Consider the following 14,951-nt stretch of genomic DNA (forward strand, 5'->3'; position numbering starts at 1 on the left):
TCATTGCTTCTCCTTAATGGGAACAGGAACTGGTCCTGTCACTGTCAGAGCAGCATATACACTGGGCTCCTCTGGGGCTTCTCCTGCCTGGGAGCGAGGAGGTGCAGCTGTCCCCCGTCTGGGTGACCTGCTCCACAGCTGGGCATAGACCACATCTTGGGACTCTTTGGATTCAGCAGCCTGGAGGGGGAGAGAAGGAGAGGAAGGTACATGGTTGACTTACAGGATGCTGAAGGACCAACATAAGTGTTTAACTCTCTGCCCCCGTTTGCTTGCTCATCTGTTTGTTTCTGGGACTTCTCTTGACATGACAGAAGGTAGGACAGCTTCTGCCCTCCTGAGTCTGGAGTCTTTCACCTGGACATATGTCTGTTTCTGGGGGTCTTCCTCAGGTGGTCTCTGAAGCAGGCAAGTAGTGAGGTACAGATAATGTCACCCTGTTCCCCTGTGACTTTCCTCTGGCCAATTTTCCACAGCATGGCCAGAGTGACCTGTTTATGTGATAGCATCCCTGATGGGAACTTCTGGGACTTCTCTCCTACAGTTCTGGTCTCTTATCCTGACACTCTAAACCTTTCTTGCTGTCTTGGCTGTACCCACAGAGTCCATCTTTCTAAAAATACATTTCTTGGGTGTGAAGAGATGGCTCTGTGGTTAAGAGCACTGACTGCTATTGCAGAGGACCCAGGTTTGGTTCCCAGAACCCACATGGTGACCTGCATTCTTCTGTAACTCAAGTTCCAGGGAATCTGACACTCTCTTCTGGCCTCTGGGAGCATCATGCAGGCACGTGGGGCAGAGACAAAGCGAAGGCAAAAAACTCCCCCCTACCACACAAATTAAATACAGCCCTAAAACACATGTGTCTGCCCAAGTTCCTCTGATTCCTGCCTGCAGTTGCTGGTCCCTTAGCTGTTTCTTTGGGCTTCTTCATCAAGGCTGCCCCCTCAGATGACAACAGCACAGATGCCAAGGAGTCAGAAGGCAGACGGCAGCGATAACACACATGATACCAGGAAACCCAGGTCAGAGTGAGGCCATAGCACACAGGAGCCAGGTAGTTGCAGAAGGGAGTCGTCAGCTATGGATGATGTTGAGGGCCAAGCGAGGGAGGAAAAGAAGGCAGCCTGGACTAAACTGGGCCCTAAGTTCTTAGCACTGCAAACAGGGACAGGGACCTCACCGAACTGTCCAGCTTGACACCATCCTCAGGTTTCATGTCCTCCACTGAAGCATCTGTCATAGCAGAAAAAAACAAACAAATAAACAAAGAAAACAGAATGTCTCCTGATCAGAGTCTAGAGATGTCTCAGACCTCTAGTTTACTGCCTTGTCCAAGTGGCGAGAGAGGACCAGGGAGTGTGGTGATACCCTGTGTTCATAGTGTGAAGATCAATCCCAAATAGCAAGGACCTCAGAACCTCTTCACCACCCCTGCAATGATGAGAACTCCCCCCAAAGCTAACCCTCCAAGACCCTCTTTATCTCACATAGGATTTCTTCCTGGGTGGCAGCAGTTGGGTTGGATCTGGAAAGGCAAGGGGGTGTCGGTTAGCATTGTGTTGTGTCTGGAAGGTGGGGATCTATGTCCCTGGCCATGAGTTACCTCTTCTGGCGACCTCTGTTTCTGGTTATTGGCTCCAAAGTTCCTGCAGGAAGTTGCAGTTTTGTCTCTTTCTGGGCTGTAAGAGAGAGAAGAGTCTAAGCTAGTGATGAGGCACTCCCAAATGCGTGTGCAGGGAAGGAAGGAAGGGATTTCAAAACAGGGATGAGTGGGCAAATGTCCCAGGACATGGAAAGCTCACAGAACCCCTGACATCGCACAGGTTCTGAGATCACGTGCTCTCTGATCTGAGATCTGCCAGTGTTTCTAGACTTCCAAGTCCCAGTTTGAGGAACCCATAACCACCTGAGACCTAGGTCACCCACAATGCACTCACCATCCTTCCTGAACTTTCCCTGACACATTCGTCGGAGAAGGAGAAAGCTGAGGATGGAGAGTAACAGGAGGAAGGCCACAGAGACTCCGATCAGAGCCTTCAGGTACATTTCCAGGCCTGAGGTACAAGTGACATCATGAGTAGGGACTGTTGATGCTTATCTGAGCACCTACTGTGTGACAGAGCCATGGTGGACCATTGCCCTCATCATCTCCCATCCTCACAATCATGCAACAAGCAATCGTCTCTTCTTCTATCCCCACAGTTCACCCTCCTCAGATCACCTGACTAGAAGTGGCAGAGCTGGGAGTTGAACCCAGGGACTCTGACTTCCATCTCTTTTCTCTCCACCTGAGCTGAGTCTCATGAGCTGGAGGGAAGGAGCAGGAATGCCCTGCCATGGTCCTGTGTCCCAGCCTTGCCCATGTCACAACCATGGTGGGACAGACCCACTGCAGACTCAGGTTCTGCAGGCCTCCTCTGTTAGTAGAGGCGCCATTCAAGGCCAGAACTGAAAGAAATTTACACATGTGGGCCAGGCCTCTCACTTTATACTCAGAGAACCAGCAGCCAGCCCAGAATAGGAAGGACTTGTCCAAGTCAGCATCTCCAGAAGCAGCTGTATCCAGCCCATAGCTAGCTATTGCCCATCTGGGTACCACATCCAACAGGATGGTTACAAAGCCTTCTGGTGCCTGACTCAATGCAGGTGAGAGGTGTGTTCTCAGGACCTTAAAGGTGAGTATTTGGGATCCCTGCTCTCCACCTCCTTCACCTGCCCATCCTCCAGACTGAGACAAAGTGTCTCTCTGGACACTATCTTCTGAATATGAAACTCTAAGTCCTGGCTTCTGGAGTTTCTGTTGGGGTCTCTCTTTGCCTCCCATACTCACAAGCTAAGTGACAGAGAAATGAGGATTTGGTGGTCTCAGGCGAGGCAGCCTGGGGATGGACCCTTCTCCTTCCACTGAGGTACCTGATATCTACCACCTGTTGGCAAGGGACTTGAGGGTGGTGGGCTGGAGATACAATGGGTCCTGGGAAACAGAACAAGAGTGTGTGTGTGTGTGTGTGTGTGTGTGTGTGTGTGTGTGTGTGTGTGTGTGGTTAGATGCTAACTCAGGAACCTGCCTCTGTTGTCTGTCTTACATCAGCCCCGTAACCTCCCCAAGACCATCATGCTGTCTGTCCCAAACCTAGATTGCAATAGAGGATGGAGTGGCCACTACTTAAGGGACCCTGCTGTCATCCACTTCTCTGTCAGGGAAAGAGCCATCTGACTCACCCTTCTTGTTGTCCCTTTAATCCCACCCAAGTCAAGGGCTCTTCATGGTTTGGATTGCAAGTCACCCTGAATGTTTAGGGTCACCTCACCTGAGACAGAGAGCTCCACAGGGGCACTGGCATGTGACAACAGGTAGGGAGATGAGTCTAGAGACCCATAGCACCTGTAGGTGCCTGAGAGGGCAGAGGTCACAGCAGTCATGGAGATTTCTGCCTGGAACTCCCCATCTTGTGACTTTGATTTTATTCGCTGGGGCTGGTGTGCTGCTCCCTCCTTGGACAGAATGAAAGTGTATGTCGTGTATGTTGACTGACACAGCAGGGTCACGTTGTCGCCAGCCTGTACTATGGAATTTGGCTTCACTGAGAGGGAAGGACGGTCTGGAAGCTGTCCTAAAGAGAGCAGAGATAATGAGAGGCTGCCTTCAATGCTCTGAGCTGAGATTCCACAAGGTCTGCTCTGAGCACCAGTGACTCTGTTCATTTTCGCTTCCTGAACCCTAAAATGTTCCCCGATCTCTGCATCAGTTCCTGAATAAGAGTCCTGTCCCTCATCCCAGCTATCAGTTCTTAGGTCCCTCATGAGAGTTTATGCAGAGGTTAGGAACCAGACTGAATCTATATAGTCCTCACCTGTGATCATGATGTCCAGAGGATCACTGGAGGCTGACCACTCAGAGGAGAGGTTGTGTGCACCATAGCATCTGTACTGTCCTGCAGTAGAGCTGCTCACATTTCTCAGTATGAAGTTTGCCAAGGAGAGGCCAGCCTGGGTCCTCTGGCCATACCGCTTGGTGAAGATGTCTTCCCCCACCTTGTACAGAGCAAATCTGTCATAGTTGATGTCAGAGCAACACTGCAGGGTGAGGCTCTCTCCAGGGTCCAGGATATGGCCTTGGTGAGTCAGCAGAGAGGGCTTCTTGGACAGACCTAGAGGGAAGGTGACAGCCTAGTGACTGAGGAGATGGTTTTCACCAAACACCTATTCCTTCCCATCATGCCCTGCACATGTCACTGCCTCTCCCCAGGAGTGGGGCTCTGGTTCAGCAACCAGGATCTTTCTTTTTCACTCTTTACCTTCAACTACCCAGTGGGACAGTTCCATGGAAAAGGGCTTAGGGTGTTAAAAATAATTGGACAGTAAGGGTGCTGACTGACCTGAGATGTGTATTTCCAGGGGCTCACTGGGTACTGACCACAGCTGTGGGGTTTGCTTGTAGTAACCATAGCATCGGAATGTCCCTGTGTGGTCTGCTGTTACATGATCTATAGAGAATGAGGCTTGGTACTGCATAGTACTGTTTATATACTGTGAGGTCAGGGAGCTGGAGAACTTCTGATCTTCCTTGAAGAGGATGAATTCATGATATACTCCCCACGAGACACACAGGAGAGTCATGCTCTGTCCGGTGGTCACCACAGGGCTGGGCTGGGCTGTCAGGTGGGGTGCACTATCGTAGATTCCTAGGACAGAATAAGCAGTCTGTTACATGGGCTCTCATAGCAGCAAGTTCTCCAGGCTAGACTTTGGGAGGGAATACTCCTGAGAGCAGAGCCTGAGGCTGAGACTCTGTCTCCTCACCTGTCACCACCAGTTCCAGGGTGTCACTGGGCTCTGACCAGCCAGCTGAGCTGTAACAGTAACAGCGATATTGCCCCCCACTGTCCTCTGTCACAGAAGAAATGGAGAACATGGACTCGTTCCCAGGCTCCTTTGGGGTCTGTGTACCCCAGGTTTGTTGGCTTCCCTCTCTATGCAGAAAACACATTTCTGCATCCAGGGTCCCCTGACAGGAGATGTTCATGGGGCTTCCTGATGGGACTACAGGGCCTGGCTCAGCCTTGATGGTGGGTTTGTGGAGGGTCCCTGCAAGGAAATAGGAGAGAAGGAGGTGGGTCTGTCTGAAAATAGCACAGAGAAAGTCACACTTGTGGAAGGCACTTTTTCTATTTAATTGATTCTCCTGTCAAACAATAGACTCTGCCAGCAGCGCCCTCACTTTCCCTTCCCCCTACCCCCATCGACGGCTCCTCTGTTTCCCTTCAGAACAGAGCAGGGTTCCCAGTGACATTAATGGAACATGACATAACAATACGCAGTCAGACTAAGCAAACACCCTCCTGTTAAGGCTGGAGAAGGCAACCCAGTAGGAGGAAAAAGATATCCTGGGCAGGCAAAAGAGTCAGAGAGTTCCACACTCCTTTTGTTATGAGTCTAACAAAAATCTCAAGTTAACCTGGCAGTAGTTGTGCATGTCTTTATTCCTAGAACTCAGGAGACAAATGCAGATAGATATTTGTGAGTTCAAGGCCAGTCTGTTCTACACAGTGACGTTCAGGACAGGCAGGGCTATTCAGTGAACCTCTAAAAACAAAAATAAAAAGAACCTGTGTAAATCAGAACAGCATGTGTGCAGAAGGCTTAGTGAAGACTCATGCATGGGCCTTGGTTGTTGCTTTAGTCTCTGTGAGCCCTCATGGTTCCACTGAAGTGTTGTATGGCTCCTACAACCCTTCCTCTCTCTTCTGTGCAGTTTCCCAAGTTCTTGTGGATGCTATGTAAGATGATTCAGAGAAACAGAGGGCACCATGAAGATTTCTCTCTGTGCTGGACCTCCCAGACCATTCTGTCACTATCTTCCTTGGATTCTGTATCTTGTGTCCCTCTGTCTCCCATGATCTGTGTCAATGGGCTAAGCAGCCCTGGCTCCTTACACTCCACACACCAAAGTCCCCCTCAGCACCTCTGTCATATCTGTATCATCCTATCTAAATCTTTTGGCTCCTTACCTGAGAACAGGAGCTCCAGGGGTTCACTAGGTTCTGACCACACCAGTGGGCTGTTACTATGAAAGCTGTAGCATCTGAATGTCCACCTTTGACTGGAGGTCACAGGGCCCACAGGGAGCCTGGCCTCATACTGCCAAGTAGAGTAGTTATACTTTGAGTTCTGTTTCCAGGATTGTTTCTGTGGTCCTTCCTTAATCAGAATGAACTCAGAATATTGCTGCTTTGAGACACACTGGAGGGTGACTTTCCCTCTTTCAGTCACCACAGGATTGGGCTGCGCTGAGAGACTGGGTTTACTGTAGGCCCCTAGGAGAGAAGAAGAATCAGTTAAATGTCCTCAAAGGCCCCTTACACTCCTGGACTGTGTGGAGAGTCATTCCTGTGTACAGAACACTTCTTGACAGATAAACCTGAGGCTGTGGTCTCTCTGAGTCCTCTCACCTGTCACCACCAGCTCCAGGGCGACACTGTGCTCTGAGCATCCATAATGGGTCCAATATTGACAGGTATATTGCCCTGCTTCCTGAGGGACTATTTTTGAGATTGAGAATTCAACCTTGTTTTCAGGATTTGGTGTAATGTCTCTGTGCATTATATATTGGTGTCCATTTTTATACAGATGGTATTCTTGGGCTTCTGTGCTCCCCTCACACAAGAAAGTCACTGTAGTATTTACAGAAACCACAGAGTCTGGCTGTACTCTGAGGATAGGTTTAGGGAGTGTTTCTGCAAGAAAAAGATCAGTTAGGACCCAGTACAGCCATCCTCAGATTGCAGCCCCTGATCCCAACCTTAAGCCATCACCAGGGACAGCACTCAGGTGTTGTTTTCCATCCTCACTGCCCAGCATGGCTCCAGGAATGATGAGAAGTGATGTCAGGACATCTGCAGACACTCACTCACCTGCCAGCACTGGTGTCCCATGGCCCAGAGTCAGCCCTGGAAGAGAGTTCCCTGTGAGAGGTTTGTCCCTGAATCTTGAGAAGGTCCTCCCCTCTGCAGAACCTCCCGAGACCCTGGGGTTTCCTAACTGACCCATGCTGGGCTGTGGGGCAGCATCAATCCCAGAGCACAGCATCCCTCCCCATCTCCACATCTCACCCAGACAGAGCAGGGCTGTGAAGGAGACGGTCATGGCGTCTCCTCCTGGAGGCTGCAACTGTGCTCATGGGCAGAGCAACAGAGTCTGTCTGAAGGGGCTGGAGACATAGGGTGTGGCCTCTGGAGGCAGGGCCCTCCCCATGACATGGTTGTGCTTCAGCAGCCCCACAGGAAGGGGAACTGCCCTCCTCACACACCAGGCTCTGAATTCCCTTCGTTTGTGTCTAGGTCAGGCAGTAGACTCCATCAATATTTAATGGATGTCATTTCCAAGATCCCAACAGTGTCTGTCTCATCTGTCCTCATCTTTGTCAGGACCAGGTGGTAGCAGACGTGAGTGTATATTACACGCAAGAAATACAGATTTTCATGTGGTCTTGCTTTATTCCTTTTCACATATTTTTTTTGTGTTTTTTCCAACTATTTTTTATTTGAATTAGAAACAGGATTGTTTTACACGACTATCCCAGTTCCCTTCTCCCACCCGTCCTCCCCTAAACCCCCCCAAATAAAACCTTATCTGTCACATATCTTTTCTGCTCCCCCTGGATGGTGAGGCCTTCCATAGGGTGTCATCAGTGTCTATTGTATCCTTTGGGATAGGGCCTAGGCCCACCCCCGTGTGTCTTGGCTCAGGGAGTATTCCTCTATGTGGAATGGGCTCCCAAAGTCCACACCTATGCTGGGGAGAAATACTGGGCTTCTACAGGAGGTCCCATAGATTTCTGAGGTTTCCTCACAGAAACCCATGTTCCTGGGGTCTAGATCAGTCCCATGCTGATATTCCAGCTATCAGACTGGGGAGCAAGTGTTCCCGGATGTTCAGGTCAGCTGTTTCTGTGGGTTTCACCAGCCTGGTCTGGAACCCTTTGCTCTTCACTGGTCCTTCTCTGCATCTGGATTCCAATTCAGTTCGGTGATTAGCTGTGGGTGTCTGCTTCTACTTCCACCAGCTGCTGGATGAAGGCTATAGGATGCCATATAAGTCAGTCATCAATCTCATACTCAGGGGAGGGCATTTAAGGGAGCCTCTCCTCCTTTGCTGAGATAGTTAGCTGGTGTCATCTTTGTAGATCTCCAGACATTTCCCTAGTGCCTGATTTCTCTGTAAACCTAAAATGTCTCCCTCTATTATGATATCTCCATTCTTGTTATCTTCTATTCTTCCCCTGACTCAACCTTTCTGCTCCCTCATGTCCTCAGCCTCCCTCTTCTCCCCTTCTCATTCTCCTAGCTCCCTCCCCACTCTTCCCGTGCTCCCCATTTGCTCAGCAGATCTTGAACCTCTCCCCTTCTCCAGGGGACCATGTTTGTCTCTCTTAGGGACCTCCTTGTTTATTAGCCTCTTTGGCAGTGTGGATTGTAGGCTGGCAATCCTTACTCTATGTCTAAAATCTGCATATGAGTGAGTAAATACCATGTTTGTCATTTTGCGATTGGGTTACCTCGCTCAGAATGGTTTCTTCTAGATCCATTTTTTTTTTTTTAGTTTTTTTGAAACAGGGTTTTTCTCTATTGCTTTGGAGGCTGTTCGGGAACTTGTTCTGTAGACCAGGCTGGTCTGGAACTCACACAGATCCATCTGCCTCTTCCTCTGGAGTCCTGGAATGAAATGTGTGTGCCACCACAGCCCGGTTCCTATTCACATCCTTAATGGGAAATGCTTCCTCGTATCCAAAGTGTTGAAAGGTTTCTGTAAAGGGTCTCATGGTGTTCATCTCCATGGAACAAAATGTGTAATCTACATCCATACAATCTCAAGTGCTGGCTTACAAGTGTGCACTAGGGACTGGAGAGATGGCTCAGAAGTTAAGAGCACTGGCAGCTTTTCCAGAGGTCCTGATTTCAATTCTCAGCAACCACATGGTTCCTGACAACCATCCGTAGTAAAATCTGCTACCCTCTTCTGGTGTGGAGGCAAACATCCAGGTAAAACATTATACATAAAAATAAATACATCTTTAAAAAAGCAAACCACATGTACACTAGTTTTCCTGGCTATTTGTTTCTTTTTGATGTGTGTACTTTCTATTAGAACTTTAAATTATACTTATTTATTAATTTGCAGGTATTTATTTAAAGTACACTTATGTCATAGTCATAAATTACATTTTCCTTTATGTGTGTTTATGTTCACATGTCATAGCACACGAGTGGAGGTCTGAGGACAAGGTCAGAAGGTAGTTTTCTCCTCCCATGACATGGATCAGTGTCAGGGCTCATGATTGGAAGCAGTGCTTATACACTGATCCATGTCACTAGCTCAGTCTTGGCATCATCACTTTCCTTATTCCTTCTGCTCAGGCCAAAAAATGTTGCATGGGTCCTAAGGGTCCTGGGTCAAGAAAATTTTCAGTGTTATTTGATTTTATTGGGGTGCAGGTTGTGGGTGTGGCCACCCTTCTTCTTAAGGAAGTTGACCACAGAGGTGCAGGTGTGGGCATCACATGTGGGCAGCAGAGCATGGCCTTGTCATACTTGTCCTTCTGGAGAGACTGACAAAGGGATGACTCTATGATGCTACCACACAGGTGCAGCACCAGGTTCAGGGTGGGAATCTTTCTGGCCTTTATTGTTGGTTAGGATTTAGCCATCCTCAGTCTGTTGTAAGCAAATTCCAGCCACTGCTGGTCAGGTGAGATGCCTTCCTTCTCTTGGGTCCTGGTCTTGACATTGCCCATGGAGTCACTGGGCTGGACATCGAGGGTGATGTTTTGGCCCTTCAGGAACTTGCCAAATATCTCCATCTTTGTGTCTGCTGCATACCCTAGTTGAAGAGAAATAGAGTTCAGTAAAAATAGCTTATTTCCCCTTATTTTTGAGCCAGGCAGGGCCTCCAGGATTCTAAGCACCTACTCCTCCCTGGAGACACACCCACTTCCTCCTGCAATGTTCAATTTCTGATCTTACCTTACATTTATTTCATCTGCTATCCTTTCCTTATGCATATTGGTTTAATTATTATTGTTGCTGATTTGTAACAGGTTCTCTCAGTGGTGTCCTGGCTCTCTTGGAGCTGGTTAAGCAGAGCTGGTTGGGCTGGAACTCTCTGCATCCCCAGTGTTTGGATTAAAGTGTGGCCACCACAACTAGGCCCCCTGAAGAGCCTTCATCCAGTAGCTGATGGAAGCAGAAGCAGACACCCACAGCTAAGCAGTGAGCCATACTCCTGATATCCTGTTGTAGAGTGGGAGCAGGAATGAGCAAATCAGTCAAGACTCTGCAGGAGAAACCTACAGAACCATCTGTCCTGATCCAGTGAGAGAACATGGACCCCAGTAGTAAAGCTGGGGAACCAGCTTTGGACTGAACCAAGCCCTCTGAACGTGGGTGCCAGTCAGGAGGCCTGGGAAGGCTTTGGGTCCTCTAACAGTGGAACCATTATTTATCCCTAATGCACAAATGGACTTTGGGAGCCCATTCCCTGAGGACGGATACTATTTTGGCCAGATACATGGAGGAGGGTCTAGGTCTTCCCGCAAATGATGGAACAGACTTTGCTGATCCGCCATAGAATGCCTCACTATCCTTGGGGAGTGGGTAGGGTTGGGTTGGAGGGTTGGTAAGTGGCATGGGAGGATGAGAGGGAAAGGAAGTGGGGTGGGGGATGAAATGTAAAGTGATTCTTTCTAAACAAAAAGTGGAAATGAATGTTTTTTAATTGTTTGAATAGTCATGTTAGTATGTATTATGTTTTGATGGTTCACCTTCCACCCCCCCCCCTTACTGGTTCCCTCCTCACTGATCTGATTTTCTTTTTCATTCCTTCTTTGTTCTGCTGGTTGTTGAAAATCCACTGCCCCTTCTTATATTCCACTTTCTATTCTCTTCCTCCCATTTGGGCATAGGACCGGGGGCCACACTGTTAAAGAAAACTGACTCTCTACTATTTCTTAGATTTGGGGTCCCCTGCACGTGAGTGTGAGTTTGGGGTGTTTGGGCAACTATAGGGCAGCTGGCTGGCAGTAAAACCAGTATTTATTCCTAGTGCATAAATTAGATTTTTGTAGTCCATTCCCTATGGAGGGTTACCCTCTCAGACAAGACAGAGTTCGGAGGACCTTAGTCTTGCCACAAACGATGTGACAGACTTTGATGATCTCTCTTGAGAGGCCCTCCCTCAGGAGTGGATGGGAGGTGGAATTTGGGAGTGAGAGAGAATTGGACTGGCATGTAAAATAAGAGTTTCTTAATTAAATAAAAAATTAATAAAAATAGAAAACTGACTCTCCCTCTCCCAATATGTATAAGATGCCAATTGCTCTTCATCTATGGGTGGGACACTGTGCCCATCTCCCATCCTCACACTGGGTCTGCTCCGCTTTGGGCTCACATGGGGAATGTAGATGTCATTACAAACACGGTGAGCTCAGATGTGCGACTGTCCTGAGAAGTGTTTATTGTCATCCTCTACTACCTCTGGGTTCAACAACTTTCAACCTTCTCTTCTGAAATGTTCCCAGGCTAGAATGCTGTCACATGGGGGAAATTCTCTAACTTAGCATCACTTCAAAGGCTGTGACAAGGTCACACACATGTCCTGATTGTCACAGGAGAATGAAATAGAGGTCCCTGAGTATTTCCCACTTTTGTTGCTGGTCCAACAAGTCCTCCTTAAATTCTCTTCTGTATCAATGTCAATATGAATAATTGTCATCTTGTAAGAGTATTGGAAGTTTAAGGAAATTCTTATTGAGCAATGAGTTTGGAGTTATCCTGGTGTCTATCAGGCCTTATCTCATAAAAGGAGAGAAAATGTCACCTAGAGTATGTGGAGGACATGATCAAATATGTAATTATTTTCAAAGAAATAATGAGAATATATTTACTATAGAGCCCCCACACTGTGGATATGTCCCAAGTATTTCATATCCATTTCAAAGGTGATATTCCTATCCCAACTCCTGTGTGTTTTGTACCTTTGTGAATTGTCATGACCAGTGTGTCACTTGGCTATAGAGTCTCTTTCCTATTGATTTCATGAGCAGCTGTTTTTCCTGAGAATCAGTGATAGGCATTCCATTTGCACCAGTCAGGGCTGCTCTGAGTGTCCTGAGCTCATTCACACCAACCTCCCACAGGCATCACTGTCAGTGAGAACAGGTGCTGCCCCAACCTGGTTGTCTTGAGGAAGTTACTGAAGAGCATTGCAGCTGGCTTTATTCAGGAGTGTTTGCACCTGGGCTTTGAGCTGCCTTTTGTGATTGATACCTTTTGTGTTGAATACCCTCTATTTGAAGTCCGTATATCTTGTCTGAATTCTCCCTGCATTGTTCAAACTTATGCAACCTTGGTTGTAGGAGAACTCAGAAACCTGAGTGGTCCTATGACTGAGAATTGCTTTGGGATTTGTCTTCTTTGGGGAGATTCTTTGAGGATTTGATATGTGAAATTGCCTTGATAAAGTGTAAATTGTATAACAATAAAATGACTGTGGTGAAGCAAAAGTCAGTCAGTTCACCACAGGCTGGTTTGGTTTGCTGGTTTAAAGCCAAAATTCACTCTGGAGTGACCCTAATTTTTTCCATGGAACAGTGCAAAACAGGACACCAACACTTCATATGGTTGGAAGAGTTCCATGTGATGAACTTGCCCCAGATGACTGATAGTAACACAGGGCATCTCATCATTGCTCTCTGACATGGTTGGATTAGATGTAGATTTCCAACAGAGACACATTTGCTGGTGGGTAAGAACCATCCAGGATGTAGGGTCATGATTCTTCTCCAACCTTGCCCCATGGCCTCTGCCCATGGCACTCTACATGCACCAAAATAGCTGACCACAAAGCCAGATGGACTCTGTTGTGTTAGTTCTATTTTTCTTTAAGTTTATTTATTTATTGTGTAAACATTGTTCTACCTGCAGGCAAGAAGAAGGCACCAGATCTCCTTACAGATGGTGTGAGCCACTATGTGGTAGTGGTAATTGAACTCAGGACATCTGCAAGAACAGCCAATGCTGAGCCATCTTTCAAGCCCTGCTGTGTGAGTTCTTTAACACCATGTATCCATTAGTATTTGCCCAGGTGAGGACAGCTCCTTTTGCTTTTCACAAACAGTTCATAGTGGAATGAAGGGGAGTCTCTGTCTTGAATCCACCTCAATATTGGGCAGAAACCACCTGGCTGAAACTTGAGTGCTGCTCTTTGTCTGTGTGACTCCTGATACAGCCACCCTGTATCTAGTGTTTTGTTGTTTCTGGGAATGAGTGAGTGATTTTCTCTCTCTTTTTTTTGAAGTAAGTTCAGATCTTGATTAATAACTTGTGATTAATATTTTTCCACTTGAGGAAACTCATTTCCCGTCATGTATTCCTTTATGTCTGAAGCCTACACACCCACAATGTACCACACATGCACACATAAATACATAAGTTTGAAGGGTGACATATATAACCTAACCTTGAATTCTGCACTAAGGTCATGCTGGTCAGGTCTATCACTCCATCCACACACTAAGATGTGTTTGTTTCCTGATAATATACAGTTCAGGATTTTTAGTGTATCCCTAGATGAGAGGCATTTTCCACCAAGCTACATGAGGAAATGAGCGGGGCTCTGTTCTGTTCTAAGGAAACCATCAGGCCTGGCTGTACTGACTGAGAAGTCTTTATAGAGAGCTGTGTGAGAAATGAGGGAGTTCAAATTGAGTCCAACATTTTTCTTAGTGGAATCTCATGTTGGCTTCTGAGTACTTGTGTGTCTGTGTCTTTTATCCCTTGTCCACTCTCATCACTCTGATGTTCAAGTCTTCTCTCTCCAGGCCTCCAACACTCACTATGATCTTATCCTTCTGGAATACCCTAGCAGTACCCGTGTCATGCACCGACTTCTGACAAGACCATCTGGGCTCATCTTCTGTGACAGAATGTTAACAGTTCACTGGGGATAGAGAAAGAGAGAGCTGTGTGCACAATGCCATGTTACTGCCTCCCCAAACAGCTGCTTACAGAGCCCACAGAGACCTCACACTAGAACCCAGTCTAAACTTCAGTCCAGACCAAACCTTCGTAATCACCGGCCTGTCCGTTTCTCAGAAGTTCTAGGACAGATCATTTCTAGGCCAGTATTGATGAATTCCTTTCAGGCAACCCTCCTGTGAAGATGGGCAGTGGGTTCTTTCTTATCCTCCACCAGCCCTCTCCCATCCTCTGATACAGGTCTTCACTTACCTCACACTCTGATAAAGCAAAAGCTCAGCTCAATGAGTAACTTTCCATCTGTGGTTCTCTCAGTACACAGCTCTTGCAAAGACCTATAGGACCTGAAATAATTGCTTCAGGGTTGGTACATCTCACCTTTGACCAGCAGCTGCAGAGTGTTACTGGACATTGACCACACCTGAGGTTTTATTCTTGCAGGAAATGGAACATCTCGGGACATTCGGTGTTTATGTTGTTGGTGTTAGTTCAGGGTGTGAGAACACTCATGATGTGTTCTCCTTTCTTGGACAGAATGAAGCTTACAAGACTATACTGTGACCCACACTGGAGGGTCATGGTCCCACCCAGGTCACCAATAGTGTGCACATGGCTGACAGGCATAGATTACTGTAGAGTTGTAGAAGGAGACAGCATCATCCAGGGCTGGACTGTGATGGTGACTCCTGAGAACAGGACCCTTTCTCTCCTAAGGACAAGGTTGGTGACACAGGAAGGACACTGAGTGTCCTTTACTTTGTCTTCATGAGCTACAGGTGTCACTGCTCTCTGAGGAGAAGGTACTTCTATGATGGAAACACGGAAACACTATCTTAGGCTTCCTCAGAACCACCCCTTTTTTGTAATTTTTTGTTGGTTCAAATTCAAATTAGGAACAAGGTTGCTTCACATGTC

At 47.4% G+C, this 14,951-nt stretch overlaps 1 protein-coding gene across 1 annotated transcript; it reads right to left on the bottom strand.

The window, feature by feature from the left end:
* Nucleotides 1–7,149, bottom strand: LOC100757768 (leukocyte immunoglobulin-like receptor subfamily B member 3). Its single transcript, XM_027434408.2, is given in 14 exon segments — nt 1–399; nt 1,184–1,236; nt 1,491–1,528; nt 1,607–1,682; nt 1,941–2,057; nt 2,928–2,969; nt 3,306–3,617; nt 3,858–4,154; nt 4,383–4,688; nt 4,807–5,091; nt 6,015–6,320; nt 6,456–6,740; nt 6,918–6,953; nt 7,116–7,149. Coding segments are annotated over 14 exon segments (2,586 nt in total).
* Nucleotides 7,150–14,951: the final 7,802 nt, after the last annotated feature.

The sequence above is a fragment of the Cricetulus griseus genome, unplaced genomic scaffold, assembly GCF_003668045.3.
Source record: "Cricetulus griseus strain 17A/GY unplaced genomic scaffold, alternate assembly CriGri-PICRH-1.0 unplaced_scaffold_36, whole genome shotgun sequence".
In the NCBI taxonomy this organism is placed as follows: Eukaryota; Metazoa; Chordata; class Mammalia; order Rodentia; family Cricetidae; genus Cricetulus; species Cricetulus griseus.